Source organism: Bidens hawaiensis, unplaced genomic scaffold (assembly GCF_021521415.1).
Source record: "Bidens hawaiensis isolate Kalapana, Puna unplaced genomic scaffold, B.hawaiensis_p1.1 tig00015976_1, whole genome shotgun sequence".
Lineage (NCBI taxonomy): Eukaryota > Viridiplantae > Streptophyta > Magnoliopsida > Asterales > Asteraceae > Bidens > Bidens hawaiensis.
In genome coordinates, this window is record NW_027492439.1 from 132,384 (window position 1) to 154,571 (window position 22,188).

Genomic DNA, 22,188 nt, shown 5'->3' on the forward strand with positions numbered 1-22,188 from the left:
AACCACAACACGTATTGTATATGTTTACTTAAATAAATGCTCGATTTGGTGTTATATGCTTTACATGATTATGTGAAAATTCTTGAATGCTAAGGCGGGTAGCCTCATCAAAGTATGATCATACGTTAATTCCGAGTATATATGGTATCCCCATATAGAAAGGTGTCGTAAATGTATTCTTATTGACGATTTCGTTATTGTCGTCAATGTATTCTTATTGACGGTTTTATTATCTAAATTGTTTCTATTATTTATTGTTTTCATATACTAGTTGTGGATTTCATACGATATACTTATTGTCCAAAACTATGAAAATTGCTCACCAACCTTCGTGTTGACAAACTCTATTTTATGTAATGTTACAGGTTTGATGTTAGCTTGATTGGATTACTTGAAGAAACTTATTATCTTGGCTTTAGGATATTAGAAAATAAAAGAACAAGTTATTTGTTTATCTATCTATTTGGCATTTTGTATGAACAATTGTTGTGTTATTTATAATGATATGGATTTAAATGAGTTGTTTAAATATTGTAACTTTATAGTGTCATTGTGCAATGAGCAATCATGTCGCGCCTCGATGTTTCCGCCTTCATTGGTCGGGGTGTGACACTATATTAGTGCCATTACTAATATGGTGTTTACTAATTTATTTTCTGAGTTAGGGATAGTATGGTAACGAACATATAAGTCGTACATGTGATGATATTATTTTTGTTTTACCAAATTATTTTTTGGGTTTGTTGTTACTGTAACGAACTTAACTGATACCGACTGAATTCTTGTCGTGATGCATCGCACGCGATGAGTTTGTTACCTCATTACTTTAAAAACTCTTCAAATTCATCATTCTTCTCAAAAAGAAAAAGAAAAAAAAAAGAAAAGAAAAACTTATGCATGCTATCATCACAAACTAGCACATTAACATTTTTACACCATAACTGGGTTAAGTTACCTTTTCCTTTTTAACGTTTTGAACCTTTTATATAATTTGCATTTTGATAATTGTATGTCCAAACTTACATGTCCCATAAGATTGTTGTAGTGTTCTTTGTGGACGAATCCTCTGTTTCTCTCCTCAGAAACGACTTCCGACACAACTATACCAAAGCTATATACGTCAGATTTGATCAAAAAGACACTGTCTCTTGCGTACTCTGGCGCCATGTAGCCACGCGAGCAATTCCGTTGATAATGTAGTAACGTGTAGTCCAATCAATGAGTTCGCTTTGAGTTCTATCAAATATAAAGAAATCGAGGCTTTTGTTCGGCATGTATTCATAAATCAACATCTTTCCGGCTGCCTCTATGCAGTAGCCCAAGAGCTTTACAAGATTGCGATGTTGTAGTTTAGATATGGAGGTAACTTCATTTTTGAACTCTTGAAGTCCTTGAGTGGATGTTTTTGCTAACCGCTTCACTGCTATTTCTTTCCTGTCTTCCGGTATACCCTAAAACATAACAAAGTATGTGTTTTGTTTGATTAAACATAGAAAAGAATTAGTAAGTAAACCTCTGTATATCTAGAGATTCACAAAGACATATTGTTCACCAAAATATGGCCATTGAAAACCATAATACAATTATAACAAATATGGTCAATGAAGACCATAATACAATTATATATAAGGGCTTATTGATAATTACTCTAATTAAAAGAAAGTCACAAAACCATATAATACAAGGCATTATGTAATTTTCTTTAATTAACTTATACTAAGAATCATCTTATAGTACAACATAGAAATACCTTGTAAACAGGACCATAACCACCCTCACCAATTTTGTTATTCGTTGAAAAATTATTTGTAGCTTTAAGTAACATAGACAAGCCAAAGAGTGGTAGCTCTAGATCTTCGTTATCACTTCTATTTTCAGGATCATGTTCAAACACATTGTTGGGTGCCCCTGTGAAATGAATAATTCTTATAAAAGAACTAGCAATGCATATACTTTACAAAAGGATTGAGTGCATTTGGGCGATATACAAAGATTTATGTTTTGTTTAAAAAAGAAGCATAAAATTTAAACTTCATACCTTGATGACGGTGATTCTTCCTATTGAAACGATAGAATAAACATACTGAAATTAGGATGACCAAAACCACAAATACTATGGGGACCAAAACTCGTACTCTTATCCATATACTTGAGGTTTCCTTGTTTCCTATTGCAATTGAGCTGTTCCTGTCTGTGCCAAAACATAATGTTCATATGATATAAGATTAACAGAGTTAGATCGTTCGTAGTGACGAAGTTATGCGGCGTTTTGAGCCGCATTTTGTACATAGTGTTGGAGATGGAGCATTTTGTCTCATGCCATGGCTGTTTATTAAAAAAAATAATAATAAATAAAAAAAACACTCAGTTTATTGTAACCAATTTTTTCTAACCAAATAAATCATCTAAAGGTCATAGGTTCACTGCAGGTCGTCGGAACCCTAAAATTCAAGCTGGTAAGATGACGGTGACCTGTCCATCATCATCAGCATCGTGAATAGGGGGAAACCACCACTGGCAATGCGTTAGGTAGGTCAAGATTAGTGGGAATAGGAGGTGCACTCGTCGGCACTCGGTCGAAACCGCCCCGCCACCGGCAGCCGGCCACCATGGTTCTCCAGTCCGGCGAAGTATGCTGGTTTGTGTGTGTGTGTGAGGGTGTGAAACGGAAACAAGATTATAAGGGGGTATTTATACTTAATTAGGTTTTGAGGTTGTTTTGGTAAATAAATAAGTTTCTTTCGTAAAAACATTTATAACAATAATTTTAATATAATTTTATTTATTTGATGAAATATTATATGTCTTGTTTTAATTAAAAAGTATAGAAATGTAAAAAAGAAAAACAAAATCTTAAGTAATGATTGCTGCAGCATGAGAGTTATGACTACACCTATTTTCTGCAAAATGTTGAAATGCTGATTGGGCGTCACATGGCTTGAAATGCGTTGAGGTAGGGCATTATGACTACGCGTGGGAATATAAAGATATTATTTTCATTTACCTAAATCTGAAGGTGCCATTCGTATATAAATTGTGTCCCCATTTTCCGCAAATGTTCTGATATCAAGTAGGTCGCCAAACCATAGTAAGCAACCACTACCGGTCCCGATTTATTAGTGTTTGCGTAAGCACTGCACGAACAATTGCTTTTGCACATCTTCTCACATTCCACTAGGGTCATGGTCTGGTTGTACCATGACCCTTGAGTGTCGGGAAACTTCAATTTGGAATATTTGTTGAACCCTTCTCCCGGTCCACAATCCAAAGGGATAGTGTGTCGGCACCCTTGTGACAAATGTGCAGAGTTCCACCGATCAGGAAATCTAGGTTCAAACCCCTGCAAACATTCACAAACCGGGGAGTTGTTAATGTTGCACATCCCATTTGGCCCGCACACAGCGTACTGCTCACATAGATCGACTTCTGGGGCCAAAAATATGTTCCATTTTTGTTTGTTTTCATCCCATAACAAGCGCTCTAAACGACCATTTGGTTGTAACACCAGTCGCATTAAAACCAAAGTATTTATAAGATCAAACTGGAAGTACACTTCTTTTTGATTATTGACAAAGGTGTAGTTGTAAATCTTGTTTGGTCTCAAATACGGGAATCCGGTAGACCTGAGTCCGTTCCATGGACCTGCCCGGAACTTTATGTCTTGGCCTTCCGTTAGGATCGCCTGTGGATAGCCTCTAGTATCAATCCAATAAGAAAAATTACCTGCGGCCGGATCATCATCGGATTTCCATGACGTGAAGCGCCTTTCAAAGCCCGTAACCAAATTCATACCAAGCTTCATTCCAGGAAGAAAAGTGCCTGTCAGAAAGTCGAAACTTTGCCATATGTGATTTTCTTCATTGATGTCGTCATCTTCCTCGTAAATTATAAGGTTGCCTGTATCTAGAAGCTGACTAATCGGATTCCTGACTGTTATCTTGCTGGATGAGTTCCATAGGACATTGCCAGTGGTGGCGTCCCATAGAACTAAAACTCCCTGAAGGGTGAGAGTTAGCTCGCCCGAGGTATGCGCAAGTGGTGCATCCCGGTTGGCTACCCATACATAGGTTCGGTACGCTCTTTTCTTGTACCAAATCCCGACATAATGGTTGATGGAGTTGTCGGGGCTAAAGAAACCAAGTTCGAAGGTTTCTTGTGGTGAAACAATGGTATCATTATATCTAATGATTTGGTTTGTAGATATGGTGTCTGCGCCAAAGGTAAAAGATGTTGATACATATAGCACAACAAAGAAGCCAAAGATCAACTTGCTGTTAGTCACTCTTGTTTCCGCCATTAAAATATCAGCAAACACACTTTACAGTTTTAAAAGAGAGGATGTAAAAAGTTCAGTAATAAATCGTGTGTGTCCATTAAGTAGCTATAATCGAATGAAAAACAAGAAGATTGTTTATCAAGACTTTCTAACCATCGCAATCATGAATAGATTTTGAATATGTGAAAACGTTACAAACTTTAAAAGCAACTAAACGGACTTTGAAAAACAAAACCGCCCCACGTACTTGCTTCTTTACTGTAGCCGTAAATCTCCGGATCTAGAAAGAAAGAAAGAAAGAAAGAGGATGATGACTCAAGTTGTTTCAAGCGTAGGCTTCAACGCTTTCATATTATCAATTGATTTTTGGAAGTCAGTTTAAAAAATGCAATTAAGAGAAAAGTAAACCACAATAGAAAAACAATGCACTTCTACAACCATACCCACAATGAATATTTCTTCAAAAAGATTTTAATCACCATTTTGCTTTGATAATGGCGAACAACATTTTAGATGGTGAAAACTTACGTCTTAATCATTAATCATTATGCATATGTGTATTTTATCCTTGAAGACATGAAAGCAACATTTATTTTACCGTTTCGGTGGATTATTATGTTATAGTCAGTGTTTTAAAAACCGGTATGAACCGGCCGGTTCAACCGGTATTACCGGATTTTGTATGGATGCCCGGTATTTGAAGCCCGGTTTTATTGGGCGGTTTACTAGATCTTTGAACCGCCTGTTTTTTCCAAAATACCGGTTTGAACCATCAAACCGGTTTTAGCCCAATATTTTTTAGCTGCTGTGTTGTGGGCTTGCGGCCCATTTTTTTTTTTAACTGTTAACCTAGCCAACATAAGGATTATAGTCAGAAGAGTAAACAACGATTCCATCTCCCATTACAATCAACTGATAGAGCAAAATCCAAGGTAAAATTCTAAATCCTTGTTTAATAATTATATTTGTATGCTTGATCGATCAATTATAGAGCATTACAATTGAGATTCCATCATTCCCATTATAATAATTTTGTATGCTTGATCGTTGATTAATAACAGGAAAAACTGATTTATTAATAGTCTATAATTAAGATACTCATGCTCAATAAAGATATTTATTAATGGTTTATTCATGATTTATTATGAACATATGATGCTCTTGTGATGATGCTACTCTTCTAGATGGAAAAAGCATCATTTAGAGTCTAAGTATTTTGAGTTATTTAACATATATGCATACAACATTTCGATGTCATAAATCTATTGTGTACCTTTATTTTAAAAGAACTTTGTTTCAAAAACAAGTATTTTTGTATTATTTTATAATATGGATTAATTCTTGGATTATATTTTATAATGGAATCGTATATTTTTGGGTTATATTTGAGTTAAAGTTGCATTTATATAAAATTATAGGGTAAACTATACAACCTGGTTGAACCTTCCGGTACAACCCGGTTCAACCGGTTGTACCATTTTTTAGTCAAATCCGGTACGCATAAAATACCGGTTTTTAAAACATTGGTTATAGTTCATTTGTAGCGGGTTGAGTAGTAGTCTGTTATCATTCATAAATATTGTTCATTAACGTGTTAGTTTTCGGGTATAATTCCTCATATAGCCATCTTTGACCAACACTTTCCAAGAATAGCCAAGGTTTTGAAAAAATTCTCAAAATGATCATATTATTCCGTCTGATCCAACAGAAATAAGAACTAATCCGATATATTAGTATAGCCGATAAGATGTTGACATGTATTCAAATTTTCCGGCGGATCCGACGTTTTTTAAGCTATCCGACAAACTCGTGTTCTAGGCGACGTAATAATAAACAGTCGTATCCAACGGTTTAGTTCATGCTTCCGTCGCATCCGACTATTTAATTTATCCGTCAAACCTTAGATTTGCAATTTGGGGGGGGGGTGTTTAATTTTGGGTTTTGGAGCAAAATTGAACACTATAGTTCTGTTATTTTTGAAAAGCAAAGCATTTTACATTATGGATTTGCTTGATTTTGTAAAGAAATAAGAAAGATGGATATGAAGTTTGGTTATGGAGGTTTAGGTTTGAGAGGTAGAAGATGAAGAATTCCGTCTGGTCCATTAAAAATTTCATCGGGTCCGATGGTTCTTTAACGAATTCCGTCGAATCCATTAATACGTTATCATGTGGCGCAATTTAAAGGTCCATGAATTCCATCGGACGGTGTTGAAATTCCGTCGACGAAAAAATTGCTATTTTGGGGTATTTTTTTCAAAACCATGGCTAACATTTGAAATTGTTGGTCAAAAATAACCATTTAAGAAATTTTCTCTTTTTTTTTGGATATCATGTGGTTTAGACATCTAAAGGGCTACTTTTTTTTAGTTGTGGTGTGAAAGTTCATAATTTTTTTATATTGACGTGTTATTTCTTCGCAGGATTATAATTGTGATAAGAGTTATATTAGCAGTGTGTTACCGATCTAAAATATTGCCCATTAATATGTTATTTCTCATATTAATTTTTCATAAAGTTGGTACTAATGTGTTATAGTTCAGAACTTGAAATGCCCTAAATCCATGGTGTTTTAGCAGTTTGATTTAATCATAAAACAAAGTTCCTCAACTAACAAAAAATCATTTAACATAAATAGCGGAAACATTCAAAAGTCATAACACACCTGAGAAACATAACATCTTGTCTTCAGCGTAAACATAGACTAGCATAAATTCCTACATAGATGCCAGTTACTTCTCCAGATAGCTCACCGATGCACTCCTTCCTAGCATTGCCATTACCTACATTCAATCATATGTGCATATTAAAAGTTTGCTGGTAAAATCAGAGATTTAAACTGGAATCTCACTTGGTATTTGGACAAATTTTCTGGTTTATTTTCAGGGCTGTCTCCAAGAATTTATATGGCTCGGTCGAGCCGAAATAAAAGGGCCCGTAGACCCTAACGAGTAACGAAATATAAGCAAAAAAAAAAAATTAGGCCATATGTAAATGGTTTTTTGTTTTGTTTAAACAATTAAATTTTTAGATAGGCTTACTTGGTTATTGTTTAGTTTGCGTAAAAAACTTTTTTGTATAAAAATAAACTTAAAAATATCTCAAGTGAGACTAGAACCTACAATCTTTTGGTTAGGTGTCATACCTCTTTGCCACTATACCAAGCTAGTTATTGTATAATTAGGGTAAAACATTAAATATACATATTTTTTTCATAAAAATATTTTATATATAAAAATATATATATAATATTCTCAATATTTTTTTCATGTAACATTCATTAATTTCTGTTTTTTATTCGAATTTAAATTTGCATGTGCGTTCGTTAAACAGACCCGATTTGTCGTTTTAATGTATTCTTGTTTATCATGCATCATTAATATTTCAACTTCGATGATTTACGTTTATCGATAGTTCATTTTCTATTCGTTTGTCCAATTCACGAATCTCCAGGATTTAATTTCTTAATTAAACGATCTTCAAACAATACGAGTAGATATAATAAAATATCCAAGTTTATAAGTTATTATTACATTTTTATAATATTTCAAAGTGCAAGGTTCAAATTGTAAATTTACTTTAATTTTCTTTCCTAATACAACTTGATTTTGTAAGGGCCGAAGTATAAAATATTTAAATTAATTGATTTTTACCCAGCCCAAACCCACCCCATCACCCCTATACCTCGATTTTCCGGCGACAGCCGGAATTCGGCGAACTTCAAAAAATCCTTAAAACGTACGTTATAAATCAATTAAATATCGTAGAACATTTAGACTATAACAGAGAAACATTAATCATCGTTCATTACGCGTTATAACAACATATTATGTGCGTTTTGATCCCGAACCCAACGGAATTTTTAAATGATTTTTAAACCTTATACGTTTCAATTAATTTTGTGCCCCTGAAAATTAAGTGCCCTAGCCGGTCGCCCACAGTGCCCCATGCCCCGGCCGGCCCTGTTTATATTAAACTCAAAATACAATTACAATGAAAGGAAAATACTGAATTAAAAAGTTGTATAATAAAACCAAACTGACACTTTGCTTAAATAGGAAAACAAAAAAAGAACAAAATAACCCACGTTGCTTGTAGCCCATGTTCTCCATAATCTATTTTTGGTTGATTCCCACGTTCACTTTCCACTAACTTTGTTCCTTTGTGACCAAGTTATGCATTAACTAACAATCTCCCCTTTAATGTTCACTTGGTCCAACTTCAGTAACACCCAACAGTAACCTCATCTCAGTAAACTTGATCCTCCCTAAAGCCTTGGTTAGGATAGGAGCCCTTTGAAGCTTCCCGCTCACGTGTTCTACTTGAATCTGATCTCTCTCCACACACTCGCGAATGAAGTGGTACTTTATGTTGATATGCTTGCTTCGCCCATGGAACATTGGGTTTTTCATTAACGCAATTGCAGACACGTTATCCACCAATAACTTAACTCTTTGAGGTTCTACACCTGTTAGCTCACTTACAAGGTTTCTTAGCCATAAGGCTTGGCAAGCTGCTGATGTGGTAGCCATGAACTCAGCTTCATAGGAGGAAAGATCCACGGTTTGTTGCTTTTGCGATAACCAAGTTATCTGGTTTCCCGAGAAGTAGAAAAAAGTACCCGTTGTTCCCCTTCCATCATCCAAATCTGATCCGTGACTGCTGTCACTAAACCCGACCAGTTTCCCGTCTCCTCCCCTTGAATATTTTAAATCGAAATTAATAGTACCTTTCAAGTACCTTAATATCTGTTTCACAGTTGCATGGTGACTTTCTTTTGGCTTCTCCATATATCTACTAGCTGCCCCAACTGAATAACCCAGGTCCGGTCGTGTATGAATTAGATCAGTGTTGTAAAAGTCGGATTCCAAGGAGCGATTCCAAGGCCATGGAATCAGCGATTCCAAGGTCCTCGGACATCAACCTAGCCGCCTTTTCCCAACTCGGCCACGATTACTCGCCAGGGTCCAACTCGGTCAACAGTCGGAGTACTCGGGATTACTCGGCCTCCAAGGTCAACTAGGCCATCAATTTTTTTTTAGTAAAAAACTAAAAGCAACAACAAAACATGAATTTTGTTTAATTATGTTTTTTTTTTCAAATGAATCATGTTTATTTTGATGTGAATTATGTTTGTCTTAACATATATATAATATCCAGTAATTATTTTATGTTACATTTATCATGTCCGAGTACTCCCTACAAAGGGGTCGGCCGCCTAGGGACCGCCTAACGAGTTTTACAACATTGAATTAGATAACGAAGGCTACCAATAATCTTACGATAATCGGTTGGGTTTACATCAACTCCGTCTTCATCTTTAGTTAGGCATAACTTGTATTCAGTGGGTTGTTGTGATGGGTTACAGTTCCACATCCCAGCTGATTGTAGAACCTTTTTCGCATACCCCGACTGCTTCAACACGATCCCGTCACAAGTTTGTTCAACCTCGATACCGAGGTAATAGGATAGCCTGCCAAGATCTGTCATTTCAAAAATAGATTGCATCTTGATTTTGAATTTTTGTACCTCAATTTCATCGCTCCGGTGACTATGAGATCATCCATGTAACAACTCGGGTTTTCCACGTGCAACTTATCTCCATAACCCGACCCATTTTATATTCAGGGAATTTAAACCATGAAAAATAATCACGTTTATCGAGGAATTTCTATACAAATTATACTTATTTATTTAATATATATATATAGCTTTGGAAAATATACATTTATAGCCCAAAAAAATACTTTAATCCATACATGTTTCCACCACAATTCTCCAGGGACTAAAGTGCAATTGTTACATATTATGTTTATAACCCATTTAACCAGGATCCGTAACCCGTTAACCCATGACCCGTATACCCAATCTATGACCCGTTTAGCTTGCTTGAGCCTCAATTGTCGCTATAAAATAAGAATTTGATCGTGTTTCTGATATTCCGTATCGTTATCAGCCTAAACGACACTGGTAAATAGGAAACAAGATCTTATATAACGCAAATTGATTCGTTTAATAAATCCGCGATGACCCAAATTCTATTATATATGCTAGGCTTAACCATAAATCAATTAATCGCGTCTGTAGCCCTCTTATATCAGCGCAAACTAAAACCTACAGTTAATTTGATTATCGAAATCCGTAGTACCCTGTTCGTCATCCTTAACCGACGGTCCTGTAGTTCTCAATTGGACCGTGTATAATCAACAAATCAGGATTTTTGTTGGTAATTCTCGAAGAGTGTGATTTCCACTTTCTTGTCGTATTCGTTCTTTTTTGGCTTAATCAAACAGGTGAGTTTATCATTCCCCTATTTTACTCGATTTCATAAACGTTTTGGGGACATACGCGTACGTAATCATATTTTCATACTATATATATTCAAACAAATGCATACGTGTTATTGTGAAGTGATTTAATCAAACTTATGTGCTATTTGCTTACTTGTGTTACCATTCAATCAATCGTATGTTGGAATTACTATTCAATCAATCATATAGCGGGTGTTCCTGCTGGTGACCAACGTCCGATTCGCTTGGCAACGGTCTACATACTTGTTTGTGTTTTGATTATATTTACTGCACTTATCACGTTATGCTTATTTATTGTCTTGTGTCAAAACTGGTGATATTCTCACTCAACTTTATGTTGACAAAAACTCCATTTTATAAGCATATGCAGGTTACTTGTATGGAAGCTTGAAGCTTGGACACGTAGACAAGACTTTAGGATGAAATCAAGTTAAATTTTATTTGAATTCATATTTGTTATTTATTGGTTACTGTATTTGTAAACGTGTGTATATTGAAATTAAAATAATTAATTAGATATTATCATTTTTATATTATGATAGTATTTTCGAGCTGTGAGCAATCGGATCACGCCCCGACATTTCCGCCTTAGGTTGGGGTGTGACAATCCATGTACAACCCAACGATTAAGGTGCACGTGGGTGTCTTAAGGGTGTACACAACATGTTCTGAGGCACATCGAGCAAATGCTAAATCTTTGAGCTTCTTGTCAACACGAGCATTCCAGGATCTAAGCGCCTGCCTTAACCCGTACAACGCCTTGTTGAGTTTGTAAACCATTTGCTCCTTCCCTTTTACTTCGAACCCATCCGGCTGTGCAACATACACATCTTCCTTAAGTATTCTATTCAAGAAGGCTGATTTGACATCAAGATGATACACAAACCAACCCTCCTTTGCTGCCATAGATAACAGCAAACGAATGGTTTCGATTCGGGCCACCAGTACGTACACTTCATCAAAATCGACCCCTCTCTTCTACACATAACCCTTTGCGACCAACCGGGCTTTAGGTTTTCCCGTTTTACCCTCGACATCCTTCTTTAACTTAAACACCCATTTCAAACCAATTACTTTCTGCCCTTTACCGGATTAACAAGGACCCAAGTTTCATTTTTCTCGATCGCTTCTATTTCCCTTTTCATTGCTAGCTACCTATCATCACTTGTTTCTGCTTCTTTGAACGTGGTTGGTTCTTCTCCGGTAAATAAAAGTTCTTCAATGGGTTCGATTTCGTCATAAAGTTCCGATAATGGTCGAAATCCTTGAGGTGGAGTGTGATCATAGTTGGAATTACCCTCCTCTTAGTTTCGACTCTACATCGTAGGTGACGGTGTGTTAATATGAGTTGGTTGTTGATCTTCATCGGCTGAGGTTAAAGGTATATGGTGGTGGGCTTCATTGGACATACCATTATCAAAGTGGATAATAGCCCGTCCAGGTCTTTCGTTGGGCTCCTGCCTTTGGACTTCATCCCAGACCCATCTTCTCTTTTCCTCAAATATTACATCACTTGCCACACAAACTTTCATCAGGCTAGGGTTAAGCAATCTGTATGATTTAGTTTCCTCTTCAACCCCTAAATACATCATCTTTAAACTCCGGTCACTTAATTTCGTCAACTGAGGTGGCATCTTCTTCACATGAGCCACGCAACCAAACACCTTTAGGTGGTGCAAAGTTGGAATACGACCTTTCCGGCCTTCATATGGTGTTTTATTTTTTAACCCCTTTGTGGATACTCGATTAAGTATGTAGACGGCGTGTCGGACCACCTCCCCCCACAACGTTTCCGGCACCTACATAGATTTCAGTAATGACCTCGTGACTTCAAGAATCGTATGGTTTCGGTGTTCGACCACGTCGTTCTGTTGTGGGGAGTACGTTGCCGTTTTCTGCCTTTGTATACCTTCCTGTTCACAAAATAAGTTGAAATCATGAGAATTAAATTCTCCCCCCGCGATCGGTTCGTAGCCTCCTGACTTTATAATTACTGTCTCCTTTGACTTGGTTCTTGAACCGTTTGAATAGGTCCAGTGCCTCGTCTTTTGACTTGATGACATAAACCCACATATAGCGACAATAATCCTCAACAATTAACAGGAAATACCGATTAGCTCCCTTTGTTTCAAGTGATATTGGGCCATATAAATCTGCATGAACGAGTTCCGGGGGCATGCTAGCTCTCCAACTTGCTTCATTCGGGAATGACTCTCATGTTTGTTTGGCTTCCATACAACCGTCACAGACTTGGGTCGGGTATGGTATGTTAGGCATTCCTTTAACTAAACCCTTTTTTACCATAAAGTCAAGAACACCAAAGTTCACATTCCTAACCCTTGCATGCCAAACCCATGCTTCATCATCCATCTTCATTGCCAAACAAACGGGCTGAATCGTCTTTAGAGCTAACTTGTACAGCCAGTTCTTGGACCGTTGCACCTTTGTCACCAATTTCCCGGTTTCATCTAGCACCACAAGAACTCGTGTTTCATTCTGACCTCGTATCCGACTTCGGTCAGCTGTCCCAAACTGATTATGTTGCTGTGTAGGGCTGGAATATAGTACATGTCGGGAATCACCACTTGACTGTCGTCTTTACATTCCAAGAACACCGTACCTTTGCCTTTAATCTGTACCTTTGACCCATCTCCAAAGCTTACCAGAACCGACACGTTATAATCCAAATCTGCAAACAACTTCTTCGTACTCGACATGTGATTAATAGCTCCATTATCGAGGTACCAGGTCTCACGTGCTGCTTCATTTGGGTGGTCAAGTGTACGAGGAAATACGTCTTCCTCGTTCAGCATGACCATCGAACTCGTCTGTTTGTGACTGGTCAGCCAAAGAGCCGGGTCTTTCTTTTGTTTTTTTGCCAAATTAGCCTCAACTTTCTTCTCTTCCTTACATTCAGACGCGAAATGGCCTTGTTCGTTGTAATTGAAACACGTAATGTGTTTCTTGTCTCGTGGTTTACGACTTGACTCAACCGAGTCATGACTAGAACCACCACTCCAATGGCCTCCTCTACCACAGTATACTCCTCTACCCGGCGACCCACTCCAGCCACCTCTCTGCGAATGTGTGCCTCGACCACGCCCACTGCTTGAGAACCCTCTCCTAGTTCCCTTTTGGGTTTGTTGATCATCATTTCGAGTGAACAACAATCCGTTGTCTCCCGATACGTTCACTTTTCATTGATTAAGCCGGTCCTCGTACGTACACCTTCAACCGACCAATTGCCTCCTCGAACAACATTGAATCGATGTCTGAACATTGTTCAATAGAAGCAACTAATTGGATATATTTATCTGGGGCTGAATCGAATAACTTTCTCACGAGCACGCTTTCTTCCAGAGCCTTTCCAAGGCTGCTGAATTTTGACACCATACCACTCAATTTTCCGGTGAATTCATTAATACTTTCAGCTTCTTTCATCTTCATTGCGTTGAACTCGCGTTTAAGTGTGTGTAGACGTGCCTTCTGCACTCTATCAGCACCCAAATACCGAGCCTTATTCCCATATTTCACTTGCCGTCTTCTTCTTTGCGACCTGCAACAAGACATCTTCGGGAATTGCTTGAAAAATGAAGGCTCTAGCTGTTTTGTTCTTCTTCTCATCAACGGTCGTGCCGGCCTGCGGTTCGACGGAATCCCACAAACCGTGGACATCCATGACTGCTTCCATCTTAATTGACCAAGTGGTATAATTGGCGGCGGTTAGGGATTTGAAAGGAAATTGAGCTGGCTTCTTTAGGGGCTGTTGTGTTTGATACGACCGACATGTTGTTGAATATGGGAAATTTTGGCATAAACCTTGGACGCTCTGATACCAAATGCTGGTAAAATCAGAGATTAAAACTGGAATCTCACTTGTTATTGGGACAAATTTTTTGGTTTATATTAAACTCAAAACACGATTACAATGAAAGGAAAATATTGAATTGAAAAGTTGCATAATAAAACAAAACTGACACTTTGCTTAAATAGGAAAACAAACAAAAAGAACAAAATAACCCACGTAGCTTGTAACCCATGTTCTCCATAATCTATTTTTGGTTGATTCCCACGTTCACTTTCCACTAACTTTGTTCCTTTGTGACCAAGTTATGCATTAACTAACAAAGTTAGCTACGCTGAGTGAGTTATAGTTTAACGCATGACATTCTATCACCATATCACATAATATATTAGAAGGCATCATATGTGACACACCGTAACATAAACAAATCATAACAAAATCTCTACCAATAGTCCTATGAACCTGGGCAAGGCTCCCTGACCTTCCTATGCTCATTTCCATGAACATATAAAAAGCTCGTTGGTCATCCCTATTCTAGTTCTTATGAACACATACAAGGCTTGCCAAACTTCTCTATGCTCGTTTTTATGAACACGTATAAGGCTTGTCAGCCTTTCCTATGGTTGGTCATATGAACATGCACAATGATTGTCAGCCTTCCCTATGTTTGCATCATCTTGTTTGATATCTCCAAGTACAACATGAATAAGTACGAGACTCGTTGTTCATCCCTAAGCTTATGTTTTGTGTACCTTTACATACTAAATCTTATGCTTAGTTACTTTGTTACTTTTCCCATATCATTACTTCTTTAACAATTACGATATGTCATTATTACTTTTTCCATAACCATTACTTCATATTATTTAAACGAAACGTGAGTATTTACACGATCCCAAAACATAACATAAAAGGGGGTCCAGAAACTCACCTAATCTAAGCAAACTTTTTAATCATCAAGTATTGCTTTCCTGGCCGAATACTTGGACAACTGTATCAGATTCGCACGCAAACCTTATCAAAACCCCATTCCAATGTCATCACTCAACACAAGTTATCGCTCATCACAAGTTATAACTTTAACGAAAGTATTCATTCAGAGAGGTTGTCGCTAAATATAGTTCTTATGAACTATGATTATGATAAGACTAAGTAATCGGTTATCTATGTAATTATCCAGTAAAGTTCTTTGTGTTTCTTGATTTTTCATTCTTGCATGTGTTTTTTTTCTTTTTGATATTTACATTCCTGTTTGATAATATCCATATATTAAGTTTCATGTTATTTGAGTATTTGACCCTATGTATGCTTGTTAATTATCTAGTGTATTATAGCTATCTTAGTATCGAGTTAATATTAAATTATTATTAACGGTAGTAATATGGTTTCTTCATGCATTATTTTATTTTTGTAGATGTTATTTATTTATGGGTTATGTATGTGTTTTCATAAAATGGAGTAATACCCTAATAATGAAGAGGATGATTATAGTGACACTACTTATGAAGCAAGTCACGAAGATTAGGAATTGTTAGACCATTGGACCTTGAAGAGAGAACCTTGTTACTACTTTATATGTAAAAGTTAAGCTAATGGCCTTTTATATGTAAAAGTTGAGTTTGGGGACTTTTATTTTCAAATTGAACAAGTTGAAGGACTTTTATATACAAAAGTTGATTTGAGGGACTTTTGTGAGCAAAACCAGAAAATATGTTGGTTTTTTTTTTATGGTATTTGCCTTTTATTTAGGCTCACTTGTGATATTTAAATCATTAGGGTGGGCTATGTTCATAATATTAATCAATTTCTAATGATAATCCATGTCATTAAAAATATCATTTACAACTAGGGGTATGCATGGTTAGCTTTGGGCGGTTTTGCATTAAACCCATAAGCGTAGCCAATATGCCGATTAATGGATAAGCATAACCGATTCTTCTGGTGGTTTCGGTTATACAATTTTGAAGGTTATAGCAAGTCGGCTATGGGATAAATCGCAACCAAAACAATATAATTGGACCTACAAGATCTCATCTGTATGTCTAAACTTCAGGGCACCTGCGCCACGAAAGGACTAACGCGATCACTAATGAAATTTGGGACTCCCGAATTGATATAATTCAAACCGTTTTATTTATATTGTAAATAGAGTTGGTGATCACTAATATTAGTGACATGAAATATGACTATTAGCCGGTGACAGGTCTTTAGTCAAAACAAAATTTAATATCTGCCCGGGCCTTTTATTTTCCTTTACTAAATACATTAACTACACCATAATAAGCTTTTTTCCTGGATAATATGGTGATATTTCTTCTAGTGCATGCAAATATCTTATTACCTACCATCTAACATTGAAATGGTTAGTTCATTGTTAGAATTATTCCCATACAATTGTGCAGTATCTTGCAAACCTTCTCCAACATAAAAACCAGGTTCTTTGGGTGAAGGCAAGGTGCCCTCACTCCCCAGCATCAAGATCACGGAAGTCATAGTTGGTCCATCTTCAAAATGACGTTGGACACACAACAAACCAACATGAATGCATCTTAGAACCTGAGACACGTTGATTGATTCACCTAGACACTTAGCAACCAATTCCAAAGATCTGCCTTCGTTATAGAGTCCCCATGCCTGTTAAGATCAAAGAACACAAATTATGTTTTGGTATTCCACGTACATGGACAAGTTACAATAAAAGAATTAACCAACTTAATTTGTTCTCGTTTCTTTTCAGATTCCTAGCTTTATTCAAAGTAGCACATCATCTTTTTTAAACCATATGTCCATAACTGGATGAATTACCTTTTCTTTTTTATTTTTTTTATGTATTAAACCTTTCACATACTTTGCATTTCAAAATTTCTTGCAAAAACTTACATGTCCCATAAGATTATTGTAGTGTTCTTTGTGGACGAATCCTCTGTTTGTCACTCCACATATGATTTCCAAGACCACTACCCCAAAGCTATATACGTCTGATTTGATCGAAAAGACACCGTCTCTTGCATACTCTGGAGCCATGTAGCCACTGCCATGAATCAAGGTCAATGTAAATGATTTGCAATATAAAATGGAATGAGATGAGTCTACACGAATCTCACTATGTTCCAACCACTCGGTTTGTGTTTGCCTCTGTCTGATTTCCACCAAATGTTCTAGCCATGCCAAAATCTGATATCCTCGGGTTCATATCCGTACAAGCAAAATGTTGCTAGCTTTTAGATCTCTGTGTATGATTCTAGGTCTAGAATCTTGGTGAATATACATAAGTCCGCGAGCAATTCCATTGATAATGTGGTAGCGTGCTGGCCAATCAATGAGTTTGCTTTGGGTTCTATCAAATATGAAGAAATCAAGGCATTTATTTGACATGTATTCATAGATCAACATATTTTCGGTTGCCTCTATGTAGTAGCCTAAGAGCTTTACAAGATTGCGATGTTGTAGTTTAGATATTGAAATAACTTCATTCTTAAACTCGTGAATTCCTTGAGTGGATGTTTTAGCTAGCCGCTTCACTGCTATTTCCTTTCCATCTTCGAGTACACCCTAAAAAATAACAAATTATTTTTGTTTTAATTGACCATTAAAAGTTGGTAAGCAAACATGTATAACTAGAGATTCACAAATATATATTGTTATATAAAAAGAAAAATTATTGTCATAGAGGACCATAATACAAATATAATGACTTTATAATTGTATCAACTTATATATTGGTTATTACTAATTAAACCAATGAAGAGAAAGTCATAAAACCACATAATTAAATTAATCCAAGAAGTGAAGGCAACAAAGTCAAGAAGTCCAGGCCGGTATTATTTGTTTTATATGCGTTATATAATATATAATTGATGGATAAATAAAGACTCCTTTTAACTAATTTACAACATGTAATAAATAAGATGGACCTTATATAACATATATGCATGCGAGATATGGCAAACTTGTCCGTTAGAAAATATGCCTGAAAATAATTACAACATTGTTCTTTAACTATACTTAACTTTTGTAAATTTAAGAAATAGTTACAACTTCAGACTTTCATCTTTACTCATATATTCCTTTTAATTTTAACTGTAAACTAACTTCCCACAGACGATTTTTCAAAAGCCGTAACTTTTTCATACGTTAATATATTTTCTAAAAAAATGGCATCATAAAAATGAGCACTTATTGTCTTTAATTTGGGTATCGTATTGCTGTAGTTTTTTTCAATTAAAAAATTAGCATGTTAGATGTTCACAATTCGGTTTTAACGGTTTCTATGTTAAACCGTGAGCCAAACCGTTGGTTCGTTTTCTTTTATTGAAAACCGAATCTAAACCGTAGAAACTTTAAACTGAATTGTTACTAAAGGTTGTGTCTCATGCATTGAGCTTCAATAATAAGTTTACCCGGTCTGGTTTTATATGGCCGATATATGATATAAACCGTAAACCAAACCATTTGCTTGGTTTGAACATTCAGAAACCGGCTGACCAAAAGTGATGATTGGTTTAAATATTTTCAAGGTTTCAAACAAATCTTGAACATCCATGATTGTTACATAATTATACTAGGATTTTTGTTCCCCGCCGCATCGCACGGGCAGCCGTCTAGTAGTATTATATATAGTAACAAATGAAGTCATGAACACCATATGTACAACGTAGAATTACCTTGTAAACAGGACCATAACCGCCCTCACCAAGTTTGTTATTCACTGAAAAATTGTCTGTAGACTTAAGTAATGTAGAAAAGCCAAACAGTGGAAGCTCTAGATCTTCGTCATCACTTCTGTTTTTTGGATCATGTTCAAACAAGTTTTTGGGTGTCCCTGTAAAGTGGATAATTCTTATAAAAGAACTAGCAACACTTGGTGCATATATGTGACAAAATGATTCTGTACATTTGAGCGATATTTAACTGTTTTTGTTTTGATAATAATAATTAAAACACAACATTATAAGCCAACCTATATAGAGTATTCAAATTACTTCATACCTTGTTGATGTTGCTTCTTCCTATTGAAACGATAAAATAAGCATGTTGAAAATAGGATGACCAAAACCACAGATGCTACAGGGACCATAACTCCTACTCTTATCCTTGTACTTGATATTTTCCTGCTTTCTATCGAGTCTACACTAACACATAATGCTCAGGTGATTGGTATAATGATAGTAATAAGTATAAAAAGGATCATGCTATAGCAACACCATCCTCGTTTAATTTCACGCCATCAAATGGTCGTCAACAAACATTCAGACTACAATTTGACAAAAAAAAAAATCAAGCTTTGAAAATTATTGGTTAGGACGTCTTTTGAACAACATTCGGATAGTCGTACTAATTCCATTGGGGTCAAACTTTAGATGTGCCAAAGCCGTTATGACCATAGATGATCAAACTTCAATTCAAAAATTTTTTTTATAAAAACAAATTTATTGATTGTTTATTGGATTACATCGAAACAGAAGGCAAGCGGGCAACAAGCTACGCCGCTACCCCTTTTTGAATCGCAAAACCCAATCTTTTAAAAACTATATTTGCTGATCTTGGAGTCATAACATTATTGACGTTGTACTGATGACCACATATATAATATAATGTATTGATTTACCTAGCTCTGAGGATGCCATTCGTATGTAAAGAGTGTCCCCATCTTTCCCAAACGTTCTGATATCTGCTAGGTCACCGAACCATAGCAAGCAACTACTACCGGTCCCTGATATATTAGAATTTGCGTAAGCACTACACGAACAATTGCTTTTGCACATCTTCTCACATTCCACAAGGGTCATTGTCTGGTTATACCATGACCACCGAGTGTCGGGTAATTTCAAGTTAGAATATTTGTTGAACCCTTCCCCAGGTCCACAATTCAAAGGGATGGTGCGTTGACACCCTTGTGACGGATCTGCAGCGCTCCACTGATCAGGATATCTTGGTTCAAACCCCTTCAAGCATTCATAAACCGGGGAGTTGTCAATGTTGCACATCCCATTTGGCCCACACACAGCATACGGATCACATTGATCGACTTCTGGGGCCAAAAAGATGTTCCATTTCTGTTCGTTATCGTCCCATAACAAGCACTCCGTACGACCATTCGGGCGTAACACCACCCGCGTTAAAACTAAAGTATTTGTAAGATCAAACTGGAAGTAAATTTCTTTTTGATTAATAACAAAGGTGCTGTTGTACATCGGGTTCTGTCTAAAATTAGGATTTCCAGTATACCAGAGTCCGTTCCATGGACCTCCCCAGAACCATATTTTAGGGCCGTCCCATACAATCACTTGAGGATAACCTCTCGTATCAATCCCAAAAGAAAAATTACCAGAAGCAGGATCATCGTCGGATTTCCATGACGTGAAGCGCCTTTCAATCCCGGTAACCAAATTCCAGCCATATTTCATTCTAGGGAGTAAAGTGTCAGTCAGAAAGTCGAAACTTTGCCATATGGGATTTTCTTGATTGTTGTCGCCTGCTTCGTAAACTATAAAGTTGCCTGTATCTAGCAGCTGACCGGTAGGATTGCTGACTGATGTCATGCTGGATGAGTTCCATAGGACGGTGCCCGTGGTGGCGTCCCGAAGAACTAGAACTCCTTGAAGGGTGAGAGTTAGCTCGCCAGAGGTATGTTTGAGTGGTGTGTTCCGGTTGGCTACCCATACAACGGTTCCATACGCTCTCTTCTTGTACCAAATTCCGACATAATGGTTTGTGGAGTTGCCCGGGCTGAAGAAACCAAGCTCGAAGGTTTCTTGTGACGAGACGATTGTTTCATTATATCTAATGGTTTGATATGCAGATAGTATGTTTGCAGCATAACCACAGGTTATTGATGCATAAAGTACAACAAGGAAGACAAAGATTAACTTGGTCTTGGTCACTCTTCTTTCCGCCATTAACGTATCGATAATCATAATACACTTACAATTTTGTAACAAGAGCATTTTGATTCATGTCTGAAAACTAAAATCAAAAGTCCATTTAGATGGTCAATTACGCATATATTTTCTTTCTTTGAAAGGGAATATAGTATTTCATTTTCAGCCTTTCATAGTCATCATCAGTAGAAATAATTATAAGATCAAATAATGGATTCTTATTATTATTATTATTATTATTTATTTTTTGGGAAATAACCTAGCACCAACACCTCTAGTGTAAACTAAAAGATGCCATTAATAGATTTAACACTTTCAGTAATTTTGTAAGCATTTATTGGGAAAAAAAAATAAAGATTCAGCTTGGTTTGGGTCACAAATAGCGAACAAGTTTTATAGTCCGATAATTAATCTACCAACAAGTTTTAATTGTTCAAGCTAATACACACAATAACATTCAAAACCAAGCATTCAAGCAAGTATATCAAATAATGTATAACACTAATAAATAATCTAGCAATTAGTCTAGTAAATAATCTACTAATAAGATAAAACACGCTAGAATTATCCGAAGTAGTTGTTTAAAATAGGCAAAACTGATCCAAACTAATTAAGTATATATAGTATGTTAAAAGAAGCTTGGGTACATTAATTCGCACCCTATCTCTATATAACATTAGAAAACAGTCAAAACAGCTAGATTGATTTCTAACAGGCATAACTGGTTATTAAAATCGGTTTCGATTAACCAGTTCCAAATCAGTGATTCCTCGAAAACCCCTAACCGATCCCTAATTAACCTATGGTGGCAAACCGGTTTTGGTATCGATTTTGTTTTCGGTTTTGACACGGTTAACCGATTATATGAATATGAATCATATGGATATGAAAACCAACATATAAAATGTATTAAAAG

General features: G+C 36.4%; 1 protein-coding gene and 1 pseudogene across 1 annotated transcript; both read right to left on the minus strand.

Annotated features, from left to right (window-relative positions):
* Positions 1-1,130: 1,130 nt before the first annotated feature.
* LOC143550233 (G-type lectin S-receptor-like serine/threonine-protein kinase At4g27290) lies at positions 1,131-4,297 on the minus strand. Its single transcript, XM_077040926.1, has 4 exons — positions 3,169-4,297; positions 2,150-2,191; positions 1,751-1,908; positions 1,131-1,451 (listed from the first exon to the last, which is right to left on the minus strand). The coding sequence occupies exons 1-4, from the start codon at positions 4,295-4,297 to the stop codon at positions 1,131-1,133; spliced, it is 1,650 nt and encodes a 549-aa protein (XP_076897041.1).
* A 12,431-nt stretch (positions 4,298-16,728) lies between these two features.
* Positions 16,729-21,308, minus strand: LOC143550216 (G-type lectin S-receptor-like serine/threonine-protein kinase At4g27290; annotated as a pseudogene).
* Between the last annotated feature and the right edge of the window lie 880 nt (positions 21,309-22,188).

Bases quoted from the DNA above. Each gene is read 5' to 3' on its own strand.
- LOC143550233 (XM_077040926.1), bottom strand. From the start codon at position 4,297: ATGGCGGAAACAAGAGTGACTAACAGCAAGTTGATCTTTGGCTTCTTT. The intron at 2,192-3,168 runs GTGAGAAGATGT...GTTTTGGCACAG, and splicing joins GACCATGACCCTAGTGGAAT to ACAGGAACAGCTCAATTGCA. The intron at 1,452-1,750 runs GTATTTCTATGT...GTTATGTTTTAG, and splicing joins GTTATGGTCCTGTTTACAAG to GGTATACCGGAAGACAGGAA.